This window comes from Eublepharis macularius, chromosome 9 (assembly GCF_028583425.1).
Source record: "Eublepharis macularius isolate TG4126 chromosome 9, MPM_Emac_v1.0, whole genome shotgun sequence".
Taxonomy (NCBI): domain Eukaryota; kingdom Metazoa; phylum Chordata; class Lepidosauria; order Squamata; family Eublepharidae; genus Eublepharis; species Eublepharis macularius.
The window spans coordinates 44,563,245-44,586,894 of NC_072798.1; the positions used below are offsets into that span (position 1 = coordinate 44,563,245).

At 39.9% G+C, this 23,650-nt stretch overlaps 1 protein-coding gene across 4 annotated transcripts in view; it reads right to left on the bottom strand.

Moving 5' to 3' along the window:
- The window catches only part of NR1H4 (nuclear receptor subfamily 1 group H member 4), a 56,577-nt gene that overhangs the window by 20,841 nt on the left and 12,086 nt on the right, over window positions 1-23,650 (bottom strand). For 3 of the 4 annotated variants that reach the window (XM_054988295.1, XM_054988297.1, XM_054988296.1), the window contains 4 exons: window positions 22,495-22,619; window positions 11,527-11,886; window positions 6,734-6,874; window positions 163-296 (listed from right to left, as the gene is read on the bottom strand). In XM_054988295.1, the coding sequence (XP_054844270.1) occupies window positions 163-296; window positions 6,734-6,874; window positions 11,527-11,886; window positions 22,495-22,579 (720 nt within the window). In that variant the 5' untranslated portion in view covers window positions 22,580-22,619. Of the gene's footprint in view, window positions 1-162; window positions 297-6,733; window positions 6,875-11,526; window positions 11,887-17,031; window positions 17,154-22,494; window positions 22,620-23,650 lie in introns of those variants that run through there. The other variant, XM_054988298.1, reaches the window with a different exon arrangement.

Here is a 23,650-nt window from a genome sequence, read left to right on the forward strand (position 1 = left end):
GCCAAACAGGATATCTGTATATCTGCAAGAATAATAATAAGTCATCTATGAAAATACTGGATGCTACTAACACGTAATTAATATCATATAATCTTCTGTGTTCAATAGTGTATAAGACTACACAAAGCTGTAGTGTGCAAGATATTACAATAGTTTTATTACCCTGTAGAGTTTGGTCGTAGATGAGACTTGTTTAAAATCAGGTCCTTCATTATCTTCACCAATTGTCTGGTCTGCAGGTTGTGGTATAGTTTTTCTTAGCCGCTTTGACTTGCACTGTATTTCTGTTAACAAACCTGAAATTTTGCATACAAAGAATATACAGGATTTGTACCTGTGTTTCTTTAGCATCTGGGTGAAATAAATGAGGACCAAAGATCTATCTACATGCAATCTAATATGTTTCTGCTTATCTATGTACTTCATAATTATAGAATAAACAGCAGAATACTGGTAAGGTGCATCGGACAATTGTTGATCTAGTGAGCAAAAAAGGGTTTTGGAATATTTGTAATTTACAATGCAATCCTAAGAACACTTTCCTATGAGTAAGCCTCATTGAATAGACCTGAATATGAAGTTCCAGTGCAGCTGAATTCAGTGGTCTTAGAACAAGGTTGCCAATCCATCCCGTCCTCCCCCCAACAACCAGCAGGGGCAAAGATGACTGCAAAGGACAGAGGGGAGACTTACTTTTTGCCACACATGCTCCCTAACAACATAATGATGTCACTTCTGGAAGTGATGTCATCATGTTGCTGGTCTGCCAGAATTCTATGGTTTTGCCCCCAAGCCATGGCCTCGATGACATGCTGATGTCACTTTTGGGGTATGAAAGAAATTATGTCAATGTGTCTGCCAGTGACATCGTTATATTGCTGGCAAGAGGGTGCACAGGCCACTAAGTCACCCTTTCCCTCGTTATTTTTCCTTACTGGCCAAGTGGCTGGTGGTGTGGGGCAGGAGATGCCCCACTTCCAGTAAGGGAATGGCAACCCTGTTTTAGAATGATCTAATTTAGCATTGCACTGTAGTTAGGGCAATAAACTTGACCTGAATATTCAAGATATGATTCTGTGTTTCATGTTCAATTATTAGGAGGTACAAATTCCTTGCAATCACTTCACATTTGTTCTACTTACATCAAAACACTAGAATTTGGAGACAGAGAGCAGAACCACAAGTGACAAAAGGCACAGATTTGACACTTGTCTGCTTCCCTCAAGTTTTGATGGGAAATGTAGGCATCCTGGTCTCGCAGCTTCGCTCTCTGACTGCTGTCCAATGGACTTTTCAACTGTCACTTGTCCAACATTCCGCCAAGCTGCCTACATTTCCCATCAAAACTTGAGGGAAGCAGACAAGTGTCCAATCTGTGCCTTTTGTCACTTGTGGTTCTGCTCAGATTGAAAGGATAGAACATATAGTTAAAAAGTGAGGCCTACTGAACCTTGTGTTTTTATAAACATTCCTGTGAGAGAAGGGTGGATTTATCCACAGAAGGATTAAGGGTTTATCCTCAGGCAAGTTAGAGCAGAACCACAAGTGACAAAAGGCACAGATTGGACACTTGTCAGCTTCCCTCAAGTTTTGATGGGAAATGTAGGCAGCTTGGCGGAATGTTGGACAAGTGACAGTTGAAAAGTCCTTTGGACAGCAGTCAAGAGAGCCAAGCTGCAAGACTAGGATGCCTACATTTCCCATCCAAACTTGAGGGAAGCTGACAAGTGTCCAATCTGTGCCTTTTGTCACTTGTGGTTCTGCTCTTATTAGTGGATAACAAAATGTTTTTACTATTCAGAAACATAAATGGTATATCGTATGGAAGTTTAATTATGGAGTATTGCATTTATTTGCTGTGTTGCAGGTATAAAATGTGCTTTAACTTCCAAAGACACCATACAGCTGCAGACCAACAGAGAAGGTAAATGTTCATCCAAGGACATAGCAATCATAACAACTTAAATTAAAATAGGAAGGGTTTTCTTTTTCAGAATAGGCTCACATGAGGTCTCTACTTTTGAGCTTGGAGAGCAAGAAAATAGTATCTTTCAGAGGCTAGATATTGCTGAAAAAGATATCATGAAAATGCCTAATTCAGTTGTGAAAGCTTTTAATATCCTGTATATTATAAAATTATGCACCATATAAAAGAAACTTCCTTTGTCACTGAAAGAAGAGGAAATTTACAGGATCAAAATAACTGTTGCACGTGATATCTTGAAGAAGTAAAATAGTATTTATGATAATCATGCAAACACTAGAAATGGCAATGAATTCCAGTACTGGTATGGCTTTTTTAAAAAAACCTAATATGAATAGAATAATGCTCATAGCCACTTCATATCTTATGGGATATAGCTGATGGGTGTCTGTCTATCCGTACCATGTCCTTCTGCAGCAAACATTGTCATGTGTGGAAGGGAGTTCTTAAACTCACATATATAGGCCCTCTAACCAATTGTAGCTTTCCTTCAAAGCTTCAGATTTGAATCTTTCTTGACACATTACAATGGCAATGCAAACACACACAGTAGACAAAACAGAATGTCAGAGTGTCAGTTTCCTTGTCAGTTCTCGAGCCAGAGCTACGCCATTTTACCTTGCTATAATCTATAGTTGTTTAGTTTTCCTCCCTCTAGGCCCAGGTGGTGCCCAGGCCGCATATATCCATGGGAGCGAAGAATTCTTACCAGCACGTTCCGGCCAAAGACCTTGACGTCCTCGTTTTCCCATGCCTTCGCAGACAGTACTAAGGGGGGAGGCCGGGAATGGGTGTTTGAAGTGTTGTTACTTTCATGTGTCATTCTCAACAAAGCTTTTGTTCAGCCAAGGGCCTCAAGTCCTTGGATCGTGGACACCTGTATCCTGAGCATATTCTTCCAATAAACCTTTGAAACCAAGAAACCTTGTGCTTCTTGCAGAGGGGGGGAGACGAACTCTGGATGACTGGGATTCCATAGTCTGACATTCTGCCTCCCTATGGAATCCCAGTCATCCAGAGTTCGTCTCCCCCCCTCTGCAAGAAGCACAAGGTTTCTTGGTTTCAAAGATTCATTGGAAGAATATGCTCAGGATACAGGTGTCCACGATCCAAGGACTTGAGGCCCTTGGCTGAACAAAAGCTTTGTTGAGAATGACACATGAAATGAAAGTAACAACACTTCAAACACCCATTCCTGGCCTCCCCCCTTAGTCCTGTCTGCGAAGGCATGGGAAGACGAGGACGTCAAGGTCTTTGGCGGGAACGAGCTGATAAGAATTCTTCGCTCCCATGGATATATGCGGCCTGGGCACCACCTGGGCCTAGAGGGAGGAAAACTAAACAACTATAGATTATAGCAAGGTAAAATGGCGTAGCTCTGGCTCAAGAACTGACAAGGAAACTGACACTCTGACACAGACCTTGTCTTTCCTATAACATTTAAAGAGTACCTACAGAACAGGAGTTTTCATAATCAAATTAATTGAATCAAGTATACAGGTCCTGACAAAAAAACCCCCTGTATTTTTATGCATACAGAACAATATGGGTACTTTCTGGTACATTTGAATTAGATATGCCAACCTCCAGGTGAGGCCTGGAGATCGCCCAGAATTACAGCTGATCTCCATATGACAGAGATTAGTTTCCCTGGAGAAAATGGCTATGTGGGAGGTGAGCTCTATGGCATTAAACCCTGCTGAGGTCTCCCCTCCCCAAACCCTTCCCTCCCCAGGATCCACCCTCAAGTCTCCAGGAATTTCCCAACACAGAGTTGGCAACCCTGTCTGAAATACATGTTGAATCAACAGCACATGAATAAAGCCATAAATATTTATAAGACTGCCTCTTCTTTTTTGCAGTAGAGCAAAATTCCAAAGGAATAATTATTGTATTATGAGTTAAATGAAGCAAAGTCCAAGGTAACTTTAATTTCAAAGATACCTCTTTATTTAAAGACGAATTACAAATAGGAGTTTCAAGTTTAATTGCTCTGGCTAACCCTGAATTTTTTTTAGAAGAAAAACAAACTGCAAAAAGTATACAGTACCACTCCCTGTTTGAGAGCTATTAGGCAAACAGTGTGCAAAATGTCCTCATTGCTGCACTTTAGAAGGACATGCTTATGTTTAAGTTATGAGTTATATGAGCTTCATAGTAACAAAGTACAGGTTTCCATTGCAGAGGAAGATTCAAGTGGCAGCACCTATTGTTGGCCTTTGTTACTCTAGGTCAATTTGAGAAAAATGATCAGTTGATTTAAAAGTTTCCAGTATCCTTGGTCTGTATTATTTACACTGACCTATTTTTTAACTTTATTCTATTATTAGTTACTGGTGCTGTTGCTGTCCTGAACATTTTCTTTCTCTCCCTGTTTCTTATTGGAACAGATGAAGTTGGGTTTTACCCCTGTGAAGGTTTATTTTCATGCAACACCTTAAGTACTATTATCACTTTGGCAACATTGGTTTGCTCGTTTATTCACTGGTTGGAAATAGGGCCTATCTCAAGATCTCTGTGGTCTGTTAAATTTACAAAATGGAAGATTAATTATATTATAATTCTTGCATGAATTCTAAACATTGACAGAGGCTTTTGTTTTCCACAAAGCCTAACAGTTAATATAGCATCTCATTATCAGATTGGAGGATAGAAGCATATTAAAAACTCAGAGTAGATTAATTTCCGGTATGAACCTAAATTGGTTTGACACCACAGTTCTGCTAAGATGATTGGAACCATCAACAAGGAATACAGGCTGGCTGCTGCCTTAGTCCCAGCCCTGCAGCTTTATACAAAGAAGTGTACATCAAGAAGCGGAAGTTTAAAATGAAGTCCAACTTTAGCTCCCATAGCAATAATTAAGCTAACATCAAAAGTCTGTATATATAACTCCTTCTTTCAGGATATAATACATTAGTATAAGTATGTTTTGTGATCAAAGATGATATTGACGAATGTGATAGAAAACCATGGTTTAAATTTTATTACGCAGTCTCAATAGGACTGGTGAATTGGCTGGTTTTTAACAAGCAAATGTAAATCATACCAACTGGCTTTGATTTGTGTTTAGGTATATGGGAGATTCACGACGTTAACATCATGGATTCATTTTGCCTTGGCCCACATAATACTAACGGGATGCAAGATGCAGTAGTGGGATAAGGGGTCTCGGCCAAACAGGGGAGTGAGGGAGGAAACTATTTGCATTCCTGCCCTTCACTCAGTGGGCATTGGCTGTTTCTCAAGTGTACATAAAAGCAAGAAAGGCAAAACAAACTAAAGCATTGTAAATGTAGGTTTGTGTATCATATAATAATAACATTAATAATAACATTCGATTTATATACCGCCCTTCAGGACAACTTAATGCCCCCTCAGAGTGGTTTACAAAGTATGTCAGTATTATCCCCACAACAAAACACCCTATGAGGTGGGTGGGGCTGAGAGAGCTCCAGAGAGCCGTGACTAGCCCAAGGTCACCCAGCTGGCTTCAAGTGGAAGAGTGGGGAATCAAACCTGGCTCTCCAGATTAGAGTCCCGTGCTCTTAACCACTACACCAAATTGGCTCATTAACAATATAGACACTGGAACAATTTTAGGAAAATAAAGTCTTTTCGTCCTCATAGAAAGTTTCTTACAACTGCAGCCTATCACATTTTCAGTGCCTTTCTAGTGAAACTGGTTATGGTCACTGAAGAAAACTTTAAATAAGATGCTCTTCAACATTCTTTTGTCACAAGCCATCTGCTTTTCTACATTCTTTAGAACAGGCACCTTGCTATTATTTTCCTTAATTTTCAGAGAAATCCTAAGCAGAGTTACTTCAGTCTAAGCCCACTGATTTCAGTGGACTTATATGGGAGTATCAGAGCCCCGTTGCGCAGAGTGGAAAGCTGCAGTACTGCAGTCCAAGCTCTGCTCACGACCTGAGTTCGATCCCAGCGGAAGCTGGGTTCAGGTAGCCGGCTCAAGGTTGACCCATCCTTCCATCCTTCCAAGGTCGGTAAAATGAGTACCCAGTTTCCTGGGGTAACGTGTAGATGATTGAGGAAGGCAATGGCAAACCACCCCGTAAAAAGTCTGCCAAGAAAACGTCATGATGTGACGTCCCCCAATGGGTCAGTAATGACTCGGTGCTTGCACCTTTACCTTTTTTTTATATGGGAGTAACTCTGCTTAGGCTTTCACTGTTTATTTGCGAACTCTGTAGTAATATTTTACAGGAAGCTGAGCAGAGATGTTGTCCACTAAATAAAGCATCAGTACTCGGGCTTTTAATTTTTCTAGTGGTAGTTGTTGCATAGTTGAGGTTGGATCCCCTGACTAGGCTAGCATTTTTTACTTATTCCCCCTCCTGCTGTGTGCACCTCCTTTTCATTCCTCAGAGTCGCTATCCCTCAGGAGCAACATTTTGTGGAGCTCTGTAGCCTATAATGGGAGGGGGGAAGCAGGAAGGTTCCATTCTGCTGTTAAAAATCTTAGTCACTCTGGACCCATCCTTTAGATCCTCCCAAGGTAACATCTTGAACTGTACTCATTTACAACCTATATTCCATAATTTGGGGTATAATGTTATTTCCCCAGCCTCTGCAAATGTACAAAGAATTCACTGCTATGTATAAATTGCACAGACTTCTCAGCTGAGATGGAATGCATTAAATGATCCAAATATAATAAAAACACTTAGCATTTTATAGTGTTCAAAGCACTTCATATACATTATTACAGTAATCTTGTATACATACACTCAGCCAGCATTCCCACTTGCTTGCACTTTTGTAGACGACACTCCTGACACTTTCTTCTCATGTACATGTCCATCTCACAATTCCCTCCATTTTTACACTTGTATACAGCATTTTTGGTAATACTTCTTCTGAAGAATCCTAATGAATTAATAGAGACAATATGCAGGATAGGGAGTCAGCTGGACAATAACTTGTGTTATAAAAAACAAACACCATGACGTGTTCATATGAGGGACCATCTTTCCACGTATGAACTCATGGGCTAGTAATCCTCTCAGTGGTCTCTGTTTACTATACCACTTGCTTACACTCTTCGGTGTGCTTTGGTTTTCTCTATGGTGGATCCAACCTTATGGAACAATCTGCCTGAAGAGGTCAGGAGGGCACCATGCCTTCCAGGGTTCAGAAGGGAATGCAAGACAGTTTTGCACAGACTGCTTTTTGTTGATTTGTATGAATACTTTATTGATTGAAAGGATTGTCTGTGATGAGTCAAGTATGTCAATTCTACAGATGTTATTTGGTACATTTAGTGTCCTTTTAAATGTACTTCTTGCATTTGTTGCAAGCTGCCTTCATAAAACATATCGATACAAGCATTGCAGAGATGCAGGTTTCTTTCTGATAGAAAGCTAGTTGCTATAAAGCACAATTATATCCGTCACTTATACTAAGTAATGACAATTATTCCTATGCAGTGAGTCCTAGGCCTTGAAATGTTCCTGCACGCCATTTATTTCAATAAATAGACTCAATTTGTGTGGACACATATGCAGAATAAGGCTGCAATCCTAAACACACTTACTAGGGAGTAAATCTCCAAACATACATGCTTTGGATTGCATTGCATGTCTGTTGGGATTACCAGTGAACCTGGGGCAAAGGAGCCTCCTCCTTCAGGCCATGAGGACAACCACTCCTAATAGTGATGAAATGTAGCTGTTTAGCCAATGGAGCTCAAATACAGTTACCATATTCTGGTTCTTTTTGGTCTCACTCTGTGATAAATACATGGGACTGCAAAGGCAACACTCAGGCAGAAGCTGTGCTGAGTGCTCCCAGGAGAATTCACTTTGTATGCCAGTCTTATGGAGCAAGCCCTGCCCTGCTCTTCCCTGCCCTTTCTCTTTAACAGACTCACCCATAAGAACCAGATATTAAGCCATAAGTCATTGGGCCACTGAGCCATGCCCTGGTAGCTCAATAGGTAGCTCCAAACCTAGTGATGCACATCCTGCCTTGGGTTGTGTGTATTTATTTAAAGAAGTGTAGCTCTTGTTGTTATTTCATATTAAAATGGAGGAGGAGGAAGCATTGCAGAAGGCAGTAGCAGACAGCAAGAGAGACAGAGGAAAGAATCCCCTCCAGGAGAAACCACAGGAGGAGCTAGTCAAGTAATAGTTTATCCTGTGCACATTTTACCTGAAAGCAAGTACCAGGGGGCAGTGGGGGTGGGGAATAGAACTTACTTCTCAGTAGACATATATAGGATTGTAACAAGGACCGGGGAAGGGGGTGGGGAACAAATGAGCAAAGCAAGTTACTTCTGAGGTCACACACAATCCTTCACCCACCACTAACACCAAACCTGCCTAAATAACAATACAATTGGTAAGGGAAACATTTGGAAATTTAATTTTGGATTACATATCCCTTAAATATATACTTTGCCTATTATCTAACAAGTACCTGTTTATATTTAGAAACAGCAAGTATTTATTTTTCTCATAGTGTCACTCAGATTTCCCTCTTGGCTTTTCTAATGTCCAGTTTTCAGACTTAGTATTATCTTAGTCATAAATATTTATAAGTAAATAAGTCCAAAGATTAAAATTACCTAGTTGGTCCAACCTTGATAGATCCCTTAGGGTATCTTGCCTAAACTGTTCTAATTTAGACTCCTCACCACTGAATAGCGTTGCCAGCACTGCACCTGCAAATCCCAGGAACTTTTGGGGGCAAAGCGTGCGGCGGGGGAGTATCCTGAACACTGTGATGACAATTCCAGGTGATCTCAGGAGTGACATCGCTGCATCCACGATGTCTCCCCCCCCCCCAGTTTTCTCTTGTTGCTAAATCGATTGAGCAAGAGTGATTAAGATTGAGGGTGGGAATTTGCCTGCTGCTGGCAGGATCCTGTGGTAAGCCTAGCTCTGAGTTCTGCCAGATACAGTTCTGAGGACAGCTTCCATACAAACAATTAATTTCTGTGTTCTACATTTACATTTAGCTAGAGGATCCACTTTATTTAAATGTCCTAGCAGACGTTATGCATTTTTTGTGGATACTGGGTAACAGCAAATACTTCCCCTGGCTTACAGCTGGGGAAGGAGACCTGTTCAGAGTGCTTGGGAAACTAAAAAGGAGCAGGTTCCAGGTCAGATTACCATCTCTCTTTCTTGTCCCCATGTTGCCTTTCATTTTGTATACCAAAGTCTCTAAATCTCATCCAGTTTATAATTCCTGGCTCAGGCATGCCCCTAATTTAAAGTAGACTTTGAGGGATTTTTGTTACAGAATAATAAAACGGCATCCTTTATCAACAAAACTGGCATTTTGCTATGTCCATTTCAAGTTGCATCTAAAATGTCTTATGTACGGTATCTATTGAAATATTTTTGACTGACACAGAGCTCTTTTGAAATGCAAATCATTTAGTGCTTTAACTCACAGTCACATTTTTTGTTCCATAATTCATTAGGAGTTTAGCACTTTTCCATATACTGAATCAAGGAAGGGGAATGAGAGATTTAAAGCTGAATATTACAGTGCCAGTTAAAAAAAAATTCACTAGTTTTAAAAATCATAATCCCAGTCTGTATCTTAAACAAATACAAACATACAAATACAAAGTCCACATTCTTTCAAAAATCTATCAGTGATCTCAAAAATATCATATATGTAATAGTTAATATTAAAGTTGGAAGAATACATTTGGTTGATTTTAGGAAGTGTTAAAATGCAGTATTACTTAGCCAATCTTTTAGGCAGTTTGAAATTAACTTGCACTGGACCCACATTTCCTAATGTGTTGGTTTAATCATTGTTTGTGTGGCATACTACTGTCTTAATTTTTCTGTCTGAATATATTGATATTGCTTGAAGATTTTCTTTCTATAAACTGCCCTGGGTCTTCTCAAGAGCAGTAAGCTGGTATATAAATGTTTTAATAAACACACAAATAAATAAATCTCTAGGTATTGTATTATGAGAAATGAAACACAAAACTGGTATGGAGATTGTTTAGCTGAATCCAGAATTCACCACAATTTAAATATGTAAAAATATTTTACTGAAAGACAAAATAATCAGTGTTAGGGAATTAATTTCTCTTAGACTCAAATATCAATATGCTTATGTCATGGTAGATACCTCCAACTAAGCATACTCCTGGCTTACAGCATTTCGTTGAAAAGATGCCACAGTTCCAAAATGCCGCTTACTGATTGAATTTGGTTTGGACAGCTCTACCTGATAAACTGCTTGCTTTCAAAATGTCCACAGTTATTCCTCAGACAAAATATTTTTTTAAAAAGTAACATTCCCATGATTTCATAATGAGCTATACTAGTGTGAGTGGCTAAGTAAAGGACAGAGAGGGTTACTAGAACAACTTCAGTATAAGTAGAAAAGAGCAAGAGACCAGTAGCAGCTATAAGACTAACAAAATTTATTGTAGGGTATGAGCTTTCTTGAGACATATCTTACTTCTTTCTCTGGCTCTTTTATCCTGCTACAGACTAACATGACTACCAATCTTGATCTAAGTTCAGTATAAGCACACCATAGTTGTACACCATAGCTGATAGTTATGCAGAATAATTATTCTAATTCTGACTTCTGAGGTACAAAATTCTCTTTGTGAACAGGTATCTTTCTTACTAATTCAATGGGATCCACTGAAAATCAACCTACACGGCTGATTTTTTAAAAGTATTATTTATATTTTAATTTATAGTAGAGGCCATACAGAAAAAGGCAGCTAAATGATCAAGAAAATCCATTTACTAATCTAACTATATTATTTCTTTCCTTCAAACAAAGAAGTCAGAGTGATGTACATAATTTGCCCCTTTCATCCTCCCAGTGACTCTGAAGCTGAAGTGACTGGATCAAGGTGAATCAATGAGCTTTGCGGCTCATTAGAGAGCTGAACCCTGGTCTCTCACAAGCTATACCATTGCAATCTGTTGGCTCTCTGAACATCTGATTTATGAAAAAAGCTTCCCATGAAGCTTTCTTCATGAGAAGTTATCTTCTATGAAGTTATCTTCTATGAAACTTATGCATTTTTTCCTGCACACTAGAAATACTGGGTCACCTGCAATTCCATTCTGATTACTGAAAGTTGCTTAAATCAATGATCATGTGCAGAAAGGTCTTCTGAATGTGCACTGGGAGGATACCACTCGTTGAGCAGCGTGAGCAAAGGAGTGGTCACATCAGATCAGCTGGAATTATTAGGGAAGGCATTTCCAGCAGGAGAACTTAGCCATCCTTTGCTCAAGAGAATGCATTCAAAATCCCTACTCAAAAGAAATGACTAGATCAGGATGTATCTGTGCAAAACATCTGAAGTTTTTGGCCATTCCTAATCAGCTACAGACTCTGGCCTTAAGCTTATATTCAGCTATTGTCTCAAGTGTCTAAATCTGGCTAAAGAGATAATGCTACCTGAAGCAAACATAATTTCCTATTCTGACCATGCTTCAACATTTAGTTAGGTAAATGGAATATGACATATAAATAGCCTCATGCTCTACTTTTAGCCATTTAAAATTATATCTTACCTTTGCAGCCTTCACAAGTAAGGGCATTATAATGATACCCAGAGGCCTTGTCCCCACAAACAACACACAGCTCTTCGCCTTTTACTCTTCCTGAGGAAGGACCCATTCGAGACTTCTTGGCAACAGGCATGCCCCCCAGTTCCGGCTCCTTTATTAAAAAGTTATCAGAAGGTATTTTCCTGAACTCATACATTACAGGTGAGTACCATTCTTCAGGCTGCTGGGAACAAAAGCCAAGGCTGGAGTAATGAGGTGAAGAGACTGGCGGCTGCACTGGAGAGAAATGTACGGTGTTGTATTGTGAATAAGGGGATGCATCAGAATATTGCTCAGGAGAAGTCATTGGCTCTGGAAACACACCTAGATAATAACACAAAAAAGAAAGTCTATTATTATTATTAGAAAATATACGCCACTGGTACAGCTTTTTGTTCCCAAAACATTAGTTTAAGGGGCTGCTTAATATCATTTTTATACTTCCCCCTTTCAATCTCTATAGATGTTCAGTCATCCTGGGTTGAACATACAGAATAAGTACAATGGTTCCACAAATGGTTCAACATTTGTGTCCTGTTTACAGATCAGCTCAAATTCAGGAAACTTCATAAAGGTTGAGTGATCAAATATTGGTTGATCTGCAGCCTGGATAGGTTATGACATTGATTTGCAACCAGTTCAACAACTAATTTGGAAAATCCAATGTTATTTTCAAGACAGCTGAAAAATGATGATCTGCTTCAGTCCTAAAACTCATACCTTAAAGGACTGCTTACCATTTACCTATGGACCTTTATCCCACTCTTTGTCCAAGGAGTTCAAGGTAACCCCATTTTATCCCCATAACAACCTTTTGGAGAAGAACAGGATAAAAAAATGTCTCTGGTTTACCAAATGAGTTTCATGGCAAAGTAGGAATTTGAACCCAGGTCCTAGTCCAACTTTCTATCTACTTCATCACACTGGTTCTTAGGTTTGCCAACCTCCAGGTGGGGCCTGGAATTTTCCTGGAATTACAACTTACTTCCAAACTTCAGAGATCAATTGTCCTGGAGAAAAACGGCAGCTTTGAAGGGTGAACTCTATGGCATCACACCAGTGCTGAGCTCCTTTTTTTCTCCAGACTCTGTCCACCTAAGGCCCTGCCCCCAAATCTCCAGGAATTTCCCCAGCCCAGAGTTGGCAACCCTACTTACTCTATAGCTACTCTGTAGTTGTTACATGAATTTACTCCAGAAATAAGAGGTCACAGGATTTCAGTAAATTGTCTCTAATTGTCATGTTACTAAATATCTGTGTGCCAATGATTTTTCAATATTTGTCTGCATTATAGCACACTTATTTATTTATGACGCCTCTCCAGAAAACTGCTCAAGGTGGCTTACAACATAAAACAAAACTAAAATTAAAACAATCAAACCAAATAAAACAAACTCAAACAGCAGAAGAAATAATCCAGCACTAAAACCAGCACTAAAACCAGCAAAAATGTTTTAGACTGACACCTGAATACCAACAAATTAGGCACCAGGTGAACCTACAGGGAGAAGACATCCCAAAGTTTGGATGCCATCACAAAGAAAACCCTGGTCGAATCCACATTCACCCATTACCCACATGTTGATCAGATATCTTCCGTTTGCCTCCAATCCGTGATTTTTTCCTCTTCTTTCACATTCCTGCTTCCAATCCGTCTTTCTCGCGCGTCCCTCTGGTCACACGGCCGCTCGAAAACTGCTTTTTTGGGCGGGACCTTTTTTCCCCACCCATTTTTTTTTATTTTTTTGAGCGTACTTTTCCGTTATTTCGATCTTGCCTTATAAAAAAACATCATTGAAGATAATGGTGCCTCTCTTTCCCCCACTGACAGCACTGATGGCTCTCTCCCATTTCTTTTTTGGAAATTTGGAAGCATGTGGGAAGCTTTCGTGGGCATTTCCTATGCAGGACAGTTCAGTGCCTGAATTTTACTGAAGTTTCACTTTCTTGGAGTGTCATTATTTTGATATTTCGTAATTTCGGTATTACAGTAATATATATATTAAAAAAAACAGTTAAAAAGGAAGTTTCGCGAGTCCGTTCTGAGGATGGATTCACCCCAAAATGATTTTTCAAACTACCAGATTTGATTCAGAAACAGCATAATCAATAAATCCAATGCTATGAAGTCAAAAACAGTCTTTTGCAGACTACGGAGCACTTGCAAGTTGAATCAGCCAATAGGAACTCTCGGAACAGCCAGAGAGACAGGAAGGGGGGTGGTTTTTAAAAAAACCGCGTAAATTGCGCATTGGCCTGTTCACGGCCACCGTGAAATTCCCGTTGAAAACCTGTGACCACATATTCGGGAGAAATGCGAATGAAATGTGTCTGTTTAATGAGGTAATGTGACCGGCACTCGGGATTGCGTGGGGAATGCGGAGAACATGCGACTTAGAATGAGTAATGTGGATTCGACCCCTGTCTCATGAAACTACTCCCTCACCTTTGAGGGCAGGGGTACAGAAAACAGCCTCAAGCTGAAGAACAGACATTCAATTAATATATATTTTAGCATTCACATTGCATGTACTTAATATCAGACACTTTGGTTTGACCAAGAGTCTGTTCTTCAGAGGAGTTATAGTTTTTCTTCTCCCTGCTTGTACCCAAAATGTATAATCTGTTGTTTGTAATCCTCAACAAGAGGGTTCTGTACCAAATCGCTACCAAAAAAAGATAAAGTTAATGGGGAGTAACTTTGAAGTTCCTGTCCTTTTCATGATATTTATAATGTTTTATAGACTGAAACATTTTCACCGAAAATATAAAATATTTAGTAGTTGAATTTTTTTAGCATGAGATTTTCACCAATACAAAATTGTAACAAAGAAAAAGGAATAAATATTCAATATTATTGGCTTGATGCAGGGATTCCTGATTCAAATGAACAGAACAGAACTCAAAGAACATGATCACCTACAACCCAACATGGATTCCTAAACCTAGATCATCCATGTTTGCATAAAATGCATACAAACCTTTCTTTTATACATGCAGCATAAAGAAATTAAACCAAATAAACAGGTGATTCTACTAACAGGAGCAGGAGTAAGTTTGCCACCTCCCGGTTAGGAAATTCCTGGAAATTGTGGGTGTGGAGCCTGGATAGGGCAGGGTTTGGAGAGGGGAAAGACCTCCGCGGAATATAATACCATATAGCCCACCCTCCAAAGCAGCCAGTTCCACGGGAACTGAACTCTGTAGTCTGGAGATCAGTTGTAATTCCAGGAGAGCTACAGGCATGACCTAGAGGTAGGCAACCCTAAGCAGGATGTAGATTTACCAGGCCCTGGGAGGGGCAAAGGATCCCCTGCTCCCAGCCTCCACTCCCTCCACCTCTCATATGGCTAGTGAAGGGCATAGGAATGGGGTAGGAAACTCTGGAACACATGGTACGTGCCAGCAGGCTCCAGTATCATGCTGGGAATGATGTTATTCCAGATGCGATGGGGAAGGGATGGGTTGTGCTGGAGGCCAATTCAGTTCAAATTGGCCCCAAACACTAAATTTGGGGGTGGTTGTAATGAATCAAACCCCATTGTGACCCGTCCCTTCCACATCATGCTGGGAATGATGTCATTCTCAGAGTGACATGTAGGGTTGCCATTAGAGTTGCCAGCCTCCAGGTGAGACCTGGAGATCTGGAGAAAATGGCTGCTTTGGAGGGTGCAGTCTATGGCATTATACCCCACTGAGGCCCCTCCTCAAACCACACCTTCTCCTGGCTCCACCCCCCAAATCTCCAGAATTTCCCAACCCAGACCTGGCACCCCTAATTGCCATGTCCCCTTACCCTCCTGGTGGGAGGGGGGACCCAGTGCTTACCTTCTTGTTGTTTCTGGTGTGCTCCTTGCGCACTTCATGCACACATGCTCCCACACCTGCATGATGATGTTACTTCCCAGAAGTGATGTCACTGTGCATGCATGGGAGCGCACACACTCTTCTTAGTGGGCCAATGTGGGCCCTAAACAAGCCCTATTTGGCCTGTTTGGAGTCAAAATTGGCTCACTGCGAAGTGTGGGAGCACTCCCACACATACATGACATGTCAGTTCTGGGAAGTGACATCATCGCACCACACCAGGAGCAGGTCCAGGAGGCCCGTTCTCATGCCTTTCCCCTTCACTGGCCAGGTGAGTGGGGGGGGAAGAGGGGGGGAGTGGGGGATCCCCAGTCCCCACCAGAGGAATAGGATCCCTGGCGACACAGGGGCTTTCTAGAATACATGCTGTACTCACACACATGATGTAAGGCCTCACTGATGTGACCCCCGCAACACCTCCTATCTTCTACTTTCAGCCCCCAAGGACCTGGCAACCCCAAGCAGGAATTAGTACACTGGCATATATGACCGAAGAAACAATTTAATGAATGAACAAAATTCCAGTCCAGTAACACCTTAAAGGTCATCAACATTTCCCAGGATATAAGGTTTTATATGCCTTTAAGATACTACTGAAGTAGAATTTTGTTCTGCCACTCCATACTAACATCACTATCCTCTGAAACTAAGTTTAATAAAACAATGTAGATTACTTGAACAAGTTAAAGAAATACAAAAAAAGGCTAAAAAACCTACAAACCATACAAAACCTAAATTGGCTTGATTATTTGACCTTCAGAGAAAATCTGTGCTGAGTGATCTTAACTTCCCAGTATACTGACCCTGAACATGAGCTTCCATTTAGCTACCATTGGACAGTTATTGATAGGCTGGTCTGCAAATAATTTGTCTACCATGGTTGTTGTGGGTTTTCCGGGCTGTATTGCCGTGGTCTTGGCATTGTAGTTCCTGACGTTTCGCCAGCAGCTGTGGCTGGCATCTTCAGAGGTGTAGCACCAAAAGACAGAGATCTCTCAGTGTCACTGTGACACTGAGAGATCTCTGTCTTTTGGTGCTACATCTCTGAAGATGCCAGCCACAGCTGCTGGCGAAACGTCAGGAACTACAATGCCAAGACCACGGCAATACAGCCCGGAAAACCCACAACAACCATCGTTCTCCGGCCGTGAAAGCCTTCGACAATACAATTTGTCTACCTTTTAAAAAGCCATCTGGTCTACCCATGCAGCAGAATGAGATGCTAAAATCTTCTAAAGTAGTAGAGTGGAGTGTACCGCCTCACACTGTGGATGAGGGATGCCATTTTTCAGTGGCTCCACTAAAAAACCTTCATTGCAAATTAAAAATAACAACAATAAATGGAACAAGATTTGGGTCCCAGACGTAACACCTTAAAGACCAACTAGATTTTCAGGTATGAGCTTCTGAGATTTAGAGCTCCCTTCGTCTGATACCAATAAAAAGCAAGCCTAGCACAACAGGGAGAAATGGTCTAGACCAGCTGTCTCCTTGCTATGCTTACAGGAAGGAAGCAATACATATCTGATTCCCTCACCTGCAGACTGAAATGTACAACTCATTGTATCCCCCTGAGGTAGGGGGATATGCTGCATGTCATACCTTGTGGCAGTGAATTCCATCAGTTAATTATACATCATGGAACAAGCAATATGTATGTTCAATATTGCTTTATGAGACTCAGTGGGTTTTGTTTTTCCTTTTGTCACTGCAAACGTGGCAAGCTAGGGTGAGGAGAGAGAGAATTTCAGCAAATGTTAGGTCAGGAATGCAATGGATGTATCTGGAAAGGGAAATGATTTTGAGGGTTTAGGTTCTCAAACACCACCATTTTTCATGCTCAGTTTGTGGTCTTGGGAAAATCACTTCTCTCTCAGAAAGAATCATTCATTCCTTTTCTAAAATTGATGTTGAATTTCAGCAGCAACTGAGGGGCCAAATGCATGGTCTGGTGTTTTGGCCTCAAGCCTGACGTCTGCATTGTACATACCCAGTTCATGGCTATGGGAATGACACTTGTCTCCATATGGTCCAGTATTCTGTTTTCAACAGGGACTAAACAAATAAATTTAGGAATCCAACCACAATATGAGAGCAATAGAAACCTCCTAGGGTTTTTTGGTCTCCAACACCAGATATTCAAATAAAAAAGAGTCCAGTAGCACCTTTAAGACCAACCAATTTTATTGTAGCATAAGCTTTCGAGAATCACGTTCTCTTCGTCAGATGCATGGACGGCAGAAGGAAACTGGTCAAATATAGAGGAGGGGAGGGGAGGGGGGAGGAGGAGAGGGAGGATGTAAACAACTCCTTTGATATGGAGATGCAGACAGCTCCTTTTGGTGTGGGGATCAGTTTGCTTGTGTAAAGGTTCACCATGGAATTTCCATTTAGCTATCATACCTGATGTGAGGCTTCCAAGGGTGGTGTTGGAAGGGGGACAAGTAGGAGGAGCTTGTTAAGGTAGAGCTGAGGGGTGGTAGGAATGGTGGGGTGGAAGTGTGGGATTAGCTGTTTCGTTGAATGGGGAATGTAACACTTCCAGTTTTGGTGGGAGGCACCAGCCAGTCACTGTGTCTGGAAGTAATCTGTTCTAACCTCTAGCTGTTCAGTTGGCTCTCCCTTCTCACTATATACAAAAAAGTATAACAGGGTGGAAGGGAAAAGGTTGAGCATAGCTCACTGATCAATGTATGGTGGCCACCTAGCGCTATTATATTTGTTGGAGTAGGCAGAACATTGGTTTTATCTGTAATCTGATCCTGCATGAACCTCTTACGTTCTTAAGCAAGAATGCTTACTCAGGATCACAACACAGCTTAATTAAGTCTTAATGGTTAGGTGATCCTATGTATTATTGCTTTGGAAACTTAAAACACAGGAATTCTAGTTTTTTTAAAAAAAAGTAGACCACATAAGACTCAAGTCAGTTCACCCTTCACATAGTGTATGCATCCTCATTCACAATTGCAAAGACAGAAGTACACAAGAAATCTGGGTTTAAGACAAGGAAAATAATAAACAAAACAAAAATAGCATAGACAAATGAGCACGAGATCAGCTTGCTGTAACAGCATTAGGTACCTTTGGTTATTAGCCCCAGTTTCTTGATACAGATATCTGTATAGTTAAAATAGTCTTATCTGGTATTCAGGGCTGCAAACCAGCCCTAAATACTAGAGCTCAGAAAATATCTTACCTTGGGAAGGTTTAAGTCTGAAAATTGATGGAACAATTCCAAAAAACAATACTTCTTTTACAGCATGGATCTCCTCAGCTTCCTTAACATCCCAATACTTTACTCAGAAGTGAAAATTAAAACTTCCTTTAAGACTAGCCAAGGAAAGACTAGGCTAGAGGTTATGTAGTTTACTGATTAACTTTTGTATGAGGAGTCAGTTTGAAAAATGTCTGAGAAAATGACTATGCCAAATTTCCTGTGCAATGCATTAAAATCTAAGTACCTGCCTCTGAGAGGGCACACTTACGAAGCCATGTTCAGTTCTATTCACTTCTAAAACTATACAGCTTTACTTGAAGTACTGTTTTTTACAAATTATATTAAATGTATACAGTATGTGCCATATTGGAATAACTCAGTGGTGCAATAGTTTGTAAACTACAACAATATCTGCAATCAGATATCAGACTCCAATCTAGATAATATTGAATTGTACCATTTTGCCACACATAAAATTCATCCAGAAACTATTGCAAGGCTTGAGGTCTAGCAACACCAGGAGAATGTGCCAGTCCTGCAAACTTCAGAAGAAATACTCAATCCCCAGTTATTTATTTGTTAGAAACTTGGGTAACTTAACATTCAGATTGCGTCTTCTCACTATTTTAGCTGTGGGAAAATAAATAAATGTATATAATCCAATTAGTTCATTGATGATCACAACACCTAAGACAATGGTTACTTGTATGTGGCTAGAAAAATATTTTTGTTTTTAAAAGTGTTCCTTTGCCTCACCAACTCTTCTTGCCTCTGAGCCCTGTATGGAAGGGTTTCCCTCAACCAAACATAGGAAAAGCCTTCTTAACATGCAGTCAATGCCCCTCTCCTCTCAGCGCATGAGGGCAACACTTCAACTCATCCAATCCATTGCAGTTCCAGAAACTCTACACTAGCTTAAAGTAAAAATAATCCCAATAAATATCTACCATCTCAGAAGATAGTGCTGTTGTTTTAGTTTTTTTGTACATTCAGAAATTGAAGAAGCAAGTGCTGGGTGGATTGATATAGTTTACCTCAGGCAGTGATTTGGGGTACCATTAAAGGACAACAAATGGTCATTATGATATTTTTGTGGTGAAGAAAACTATTTAGATTTTGCAGATGTTGGGTGCTCAAGGCATGTCTATAATCACCAATATATCCTTTATAACTGAATCAGAGCTGCTGACTTACTGTTATATTGGATAAAATTAGTTTTCATCAGTATAAGAGGAGAACATGTATTTAGACTTAAATTCTCTTAGTTCTACAGAAAGGAACTGTGGGGTTTAAATCCTTTTTGTTACTGGTGTTAAGAGAAAAGAGTAATTTTTCCAAAGATTAATGAACTATTAAATAAGATAATTGAATAGGTTAGCTAAATATTTGGTATCGAGCTGCTTCTTGCAAAAAAAAAAATCAGCTGGCTTGCTAAAGGCAGTTACATTAAGATCAAAGTGATACCCGCCAAGAACAATTGAATTGCAGCTAAATATGAATATGAAATAACCTGACAGAAAAAAGGTAGGCTGCATGCTTTTAAAAAAAAACTTTTATGTCAGAGAGTATACTCCAAACATAAATGAATAGGGATATAAATGGCAAAGTCATTTCATGGAAAGATACAAGCATGAGAATAGTTTGTAGACAGAGCCTATGATTTCAAAGGAAATAGCAACTGGATCATTGTTTTTACAAGGTCCAAGGGAATGGCAAACAAATGTGTTCATGCTTTGCAACCACAGCAGGTAGCAGAGCCTTATAAGAGTTGAATATTGTACCGTCCATGGGTTATGTACTGCTACTGCTGCAACTGATGTCATGTTCATAGCTTGGGCTTGCTTTTGCAACTGGACTGAGCAATTTCTAAAAGGCCAAGGCCAGTGCTGGTGGTAGCTTTATATGGGGCACAGGTTTTCCAAGACTTTGCTTTCTGCACTAGCATTTTGTATTCAGATAATGAAAAAAAAAAACCATTTTCATTAATGTTATACCAAAACCAAACAAAGACATTAATGGCATATTAAGTAACAGTAAATAAAAATTTGGGAAGCTATTAGAACATCTGATGGAGGTGGAAACCTATTCCTCCTCCACTGTGACCCCCATTTCTCTACTCTTACTGAGCTTCATTTCCTCAACCTTCTTCTGTCCCTCCAGGCTGGCTCTATTTCTCTTCCCCTGTTCTCCCCAGTCACTTACTTTCCTACCACCTCACTGAACCACCCAACTGCTCCGTCATCCACTCAGCTGCTCACTTTACACACTCTTTTCTTCCCTCCTTTCCTTTTCTTACTCCTTTCATCCACCCTCTCACAGATCCCACCATCTCATTTTCCTCCCACTCTTTTCTCCTTGCTTCTGCTTCTCTCCCAAACTTGTGGCACAAGTTTTGGGCATTGTTTTGGCTGCTTTGGCAATTCAAAACACCACACATAGTCCCCTCCTCCCCTTGCAATATCTGCCACCATGTACCAGTTACAGTCCTCTAGTTGCCACCTTCTGCTTGCTTTGCATCGCCATCTACCAGATGAAGGTCTTTTTAGTAATTGCTCCCATCTGATGATGTGGGGCGGGGGCACCTTCCTTACAAGTTTTTAAAAGTTACTGTAAGGATATTTGTTAGGGGAAGTTAATGGAGGTTTTTTGTATTGTGTATGGTTATAATTAGTAACTATATGTTAATTTGAGCTAGAAGGGAAAGGCAGGGTAGAAATATTTTAATCAATTAATTAATCACTGTTTGGAAAGATCTTTTGATGTATATTTTATTTTATTTTACTTTGTTTTTGGGGGGGGGATTTCTACCAGATTTGCAGAAATCTCTCAGTCCTGTAAGATTTAAAGATTTTTAATCTGCATGGGAGCACAATACTTGGCTATTAGAAATATATACACAAGCTGTCATTATTTGGGCCCTTGATTTTATGGGAAACGTTTATATTCTAATATATTTTGTGGAAAACTGCCCTTTAAAAGAGGTAACAAAGAGACTGGAGACCTCCTTTCACTTACCTTTCTCTTACCTTTCACCTCTGAAAAGGCTTTCATCCTATAACTAGAGCCAGAATCTGCCCAATGTATGTTCTGTTTTGGTTTTACCCATGTACTGCTACCAAGGCTTCTGTTGTGATACACCAAATGTGTATTCTCTTCCCCACTGGATTACATTTTAGGATTATTGACTACCCAGATACTTGGACCTCTCCCTATTAAATCAGACCTTTGCTGACCTGAATAGATAAGTAGCTATATAACCCCTGTTTCACCCTCTTGCTCTGCTTCTTTGGTCTTTTGCTTCTCCTTATGAGTGGAGCTTGGAATGTTCAGTTCCTTTATTGACCACCTGATATTAGTTAAGGTTAGCAAGCATGCTCCTTATGCTATTGTAGTGTGAATTTGGGCTGAATTACAATATGGGTTACATTCATACATGTAAACATCTATCATTTCTGGTCTTTAATGAATTATAGAAAAGAACAACCAAAATCAATCTCTACAATTTTTGTTAGATTCCCAAGTCATTTAATAAATATATCTTTTAACATCTCTGAACTTTTCTAATTTTTCCCCTACAGTTTTGGTTGGCTGTTCATTTATGGATGTTCTTGTTTGCTTTCATATTTAAATCATATTATGCCACTTAGAATTCTATCACAAGTAAGTGGATTACAAATTTCAAAATAAAAAATAAATCTGTTGTGGTCTTTGTTTCCTGAAGGGAAATGCTTGAGCATTTCTAGAAAGAGAATTCAGCTTACAGAAGTTTGCTAGAAAAAAGTAGCATTTCTCCCCATATTTTGAACTGAATTATCATTTGGTTCCAAGTGTATTGTCTGACTTACCAAATAAATGATGCCCTTCAGAAAGAGAAAATCCATCAGATACAGGGACCTGGGAATGTCCTATTAAGTTCATCTCTGATCCCATATAGTCCTTGATTGTAACAAATTAAACTTAAAACAAGAACCTGAAAAGACACAGAAAAAGACAAGATACATTAGCAGTCCTAGTTTCCTGATGATGATTCATGTGACTGGGGCAGCCCAGTTGTAGCTGCCATTCTTGTGTAAATTGTGGAAAGCATCCATTAGCAATGGTTGCACCAATTCAACCATTACTACTTCAGTCGCAAGAGTTTCACACAATAATTATGAAAATTGGGAGTATGTTGGAATGACAGCTCTTGTTGGTAGCTAATGTGAGATGTAAATTCAAGTAAGAACCATGGCAACTTTCTCTGGTGAAATAATGCAAACTAGTTCCCCTTAATGCTACTGAAATTCATTGTTCTGTAGGATGGCAAAGAAATGCACATACTAGTCATTGATAAAACAGAAACTCCATCAGCAGATCTTTGTTCCTCTAAACAGAATGTTGGATTAATGTGCCCATTTGCAATTATTTTATTTTATTTATTTATTTTTAAAATGCTATATTTTTATACCATGTCTTTCTGCCCTCATAGGGGCCACCAAGGTGGCCAACAAATTAAAACATACAAACTAAAATCAAATTATAAAACCATTAAAATCAACCAAAACACATCATTAAAGCAGTTAAAACCAGAACTTAAAAACACACGCAAAGACATTAAAAACAACAATTAAAATATTTAAAACAGTTAAAACATTGGGCATGAAAGAGGGATCACTGAAAGTATACCAAACAGAACAAAAAAAGTCTTCATCCGTTAGTTGAAGATGGCAACAAAAGGAGAAGGACGACTCTCCATAGGGAGAGAGTTCCAGAGTTCTGGTGCCATAACTAAAATGCCCTCCCCCTGAGTTGCCACATTTCTAATCTCAGAAAGCAAAGTACCCAAAACAGGGCTTCCAAAGATGGCTGCAGTAGATGAGTAAGTTCGTAAGAGTAGGTGGTCTTTCAGATATGTTTGTCCCAAACCACATATAACAACAACAACAACATTCGATTTATATACCACCCTTCAAGTCAACTTAATGCCCACTCAGAGCGGTTTACAAAGTATGCCATTATCCC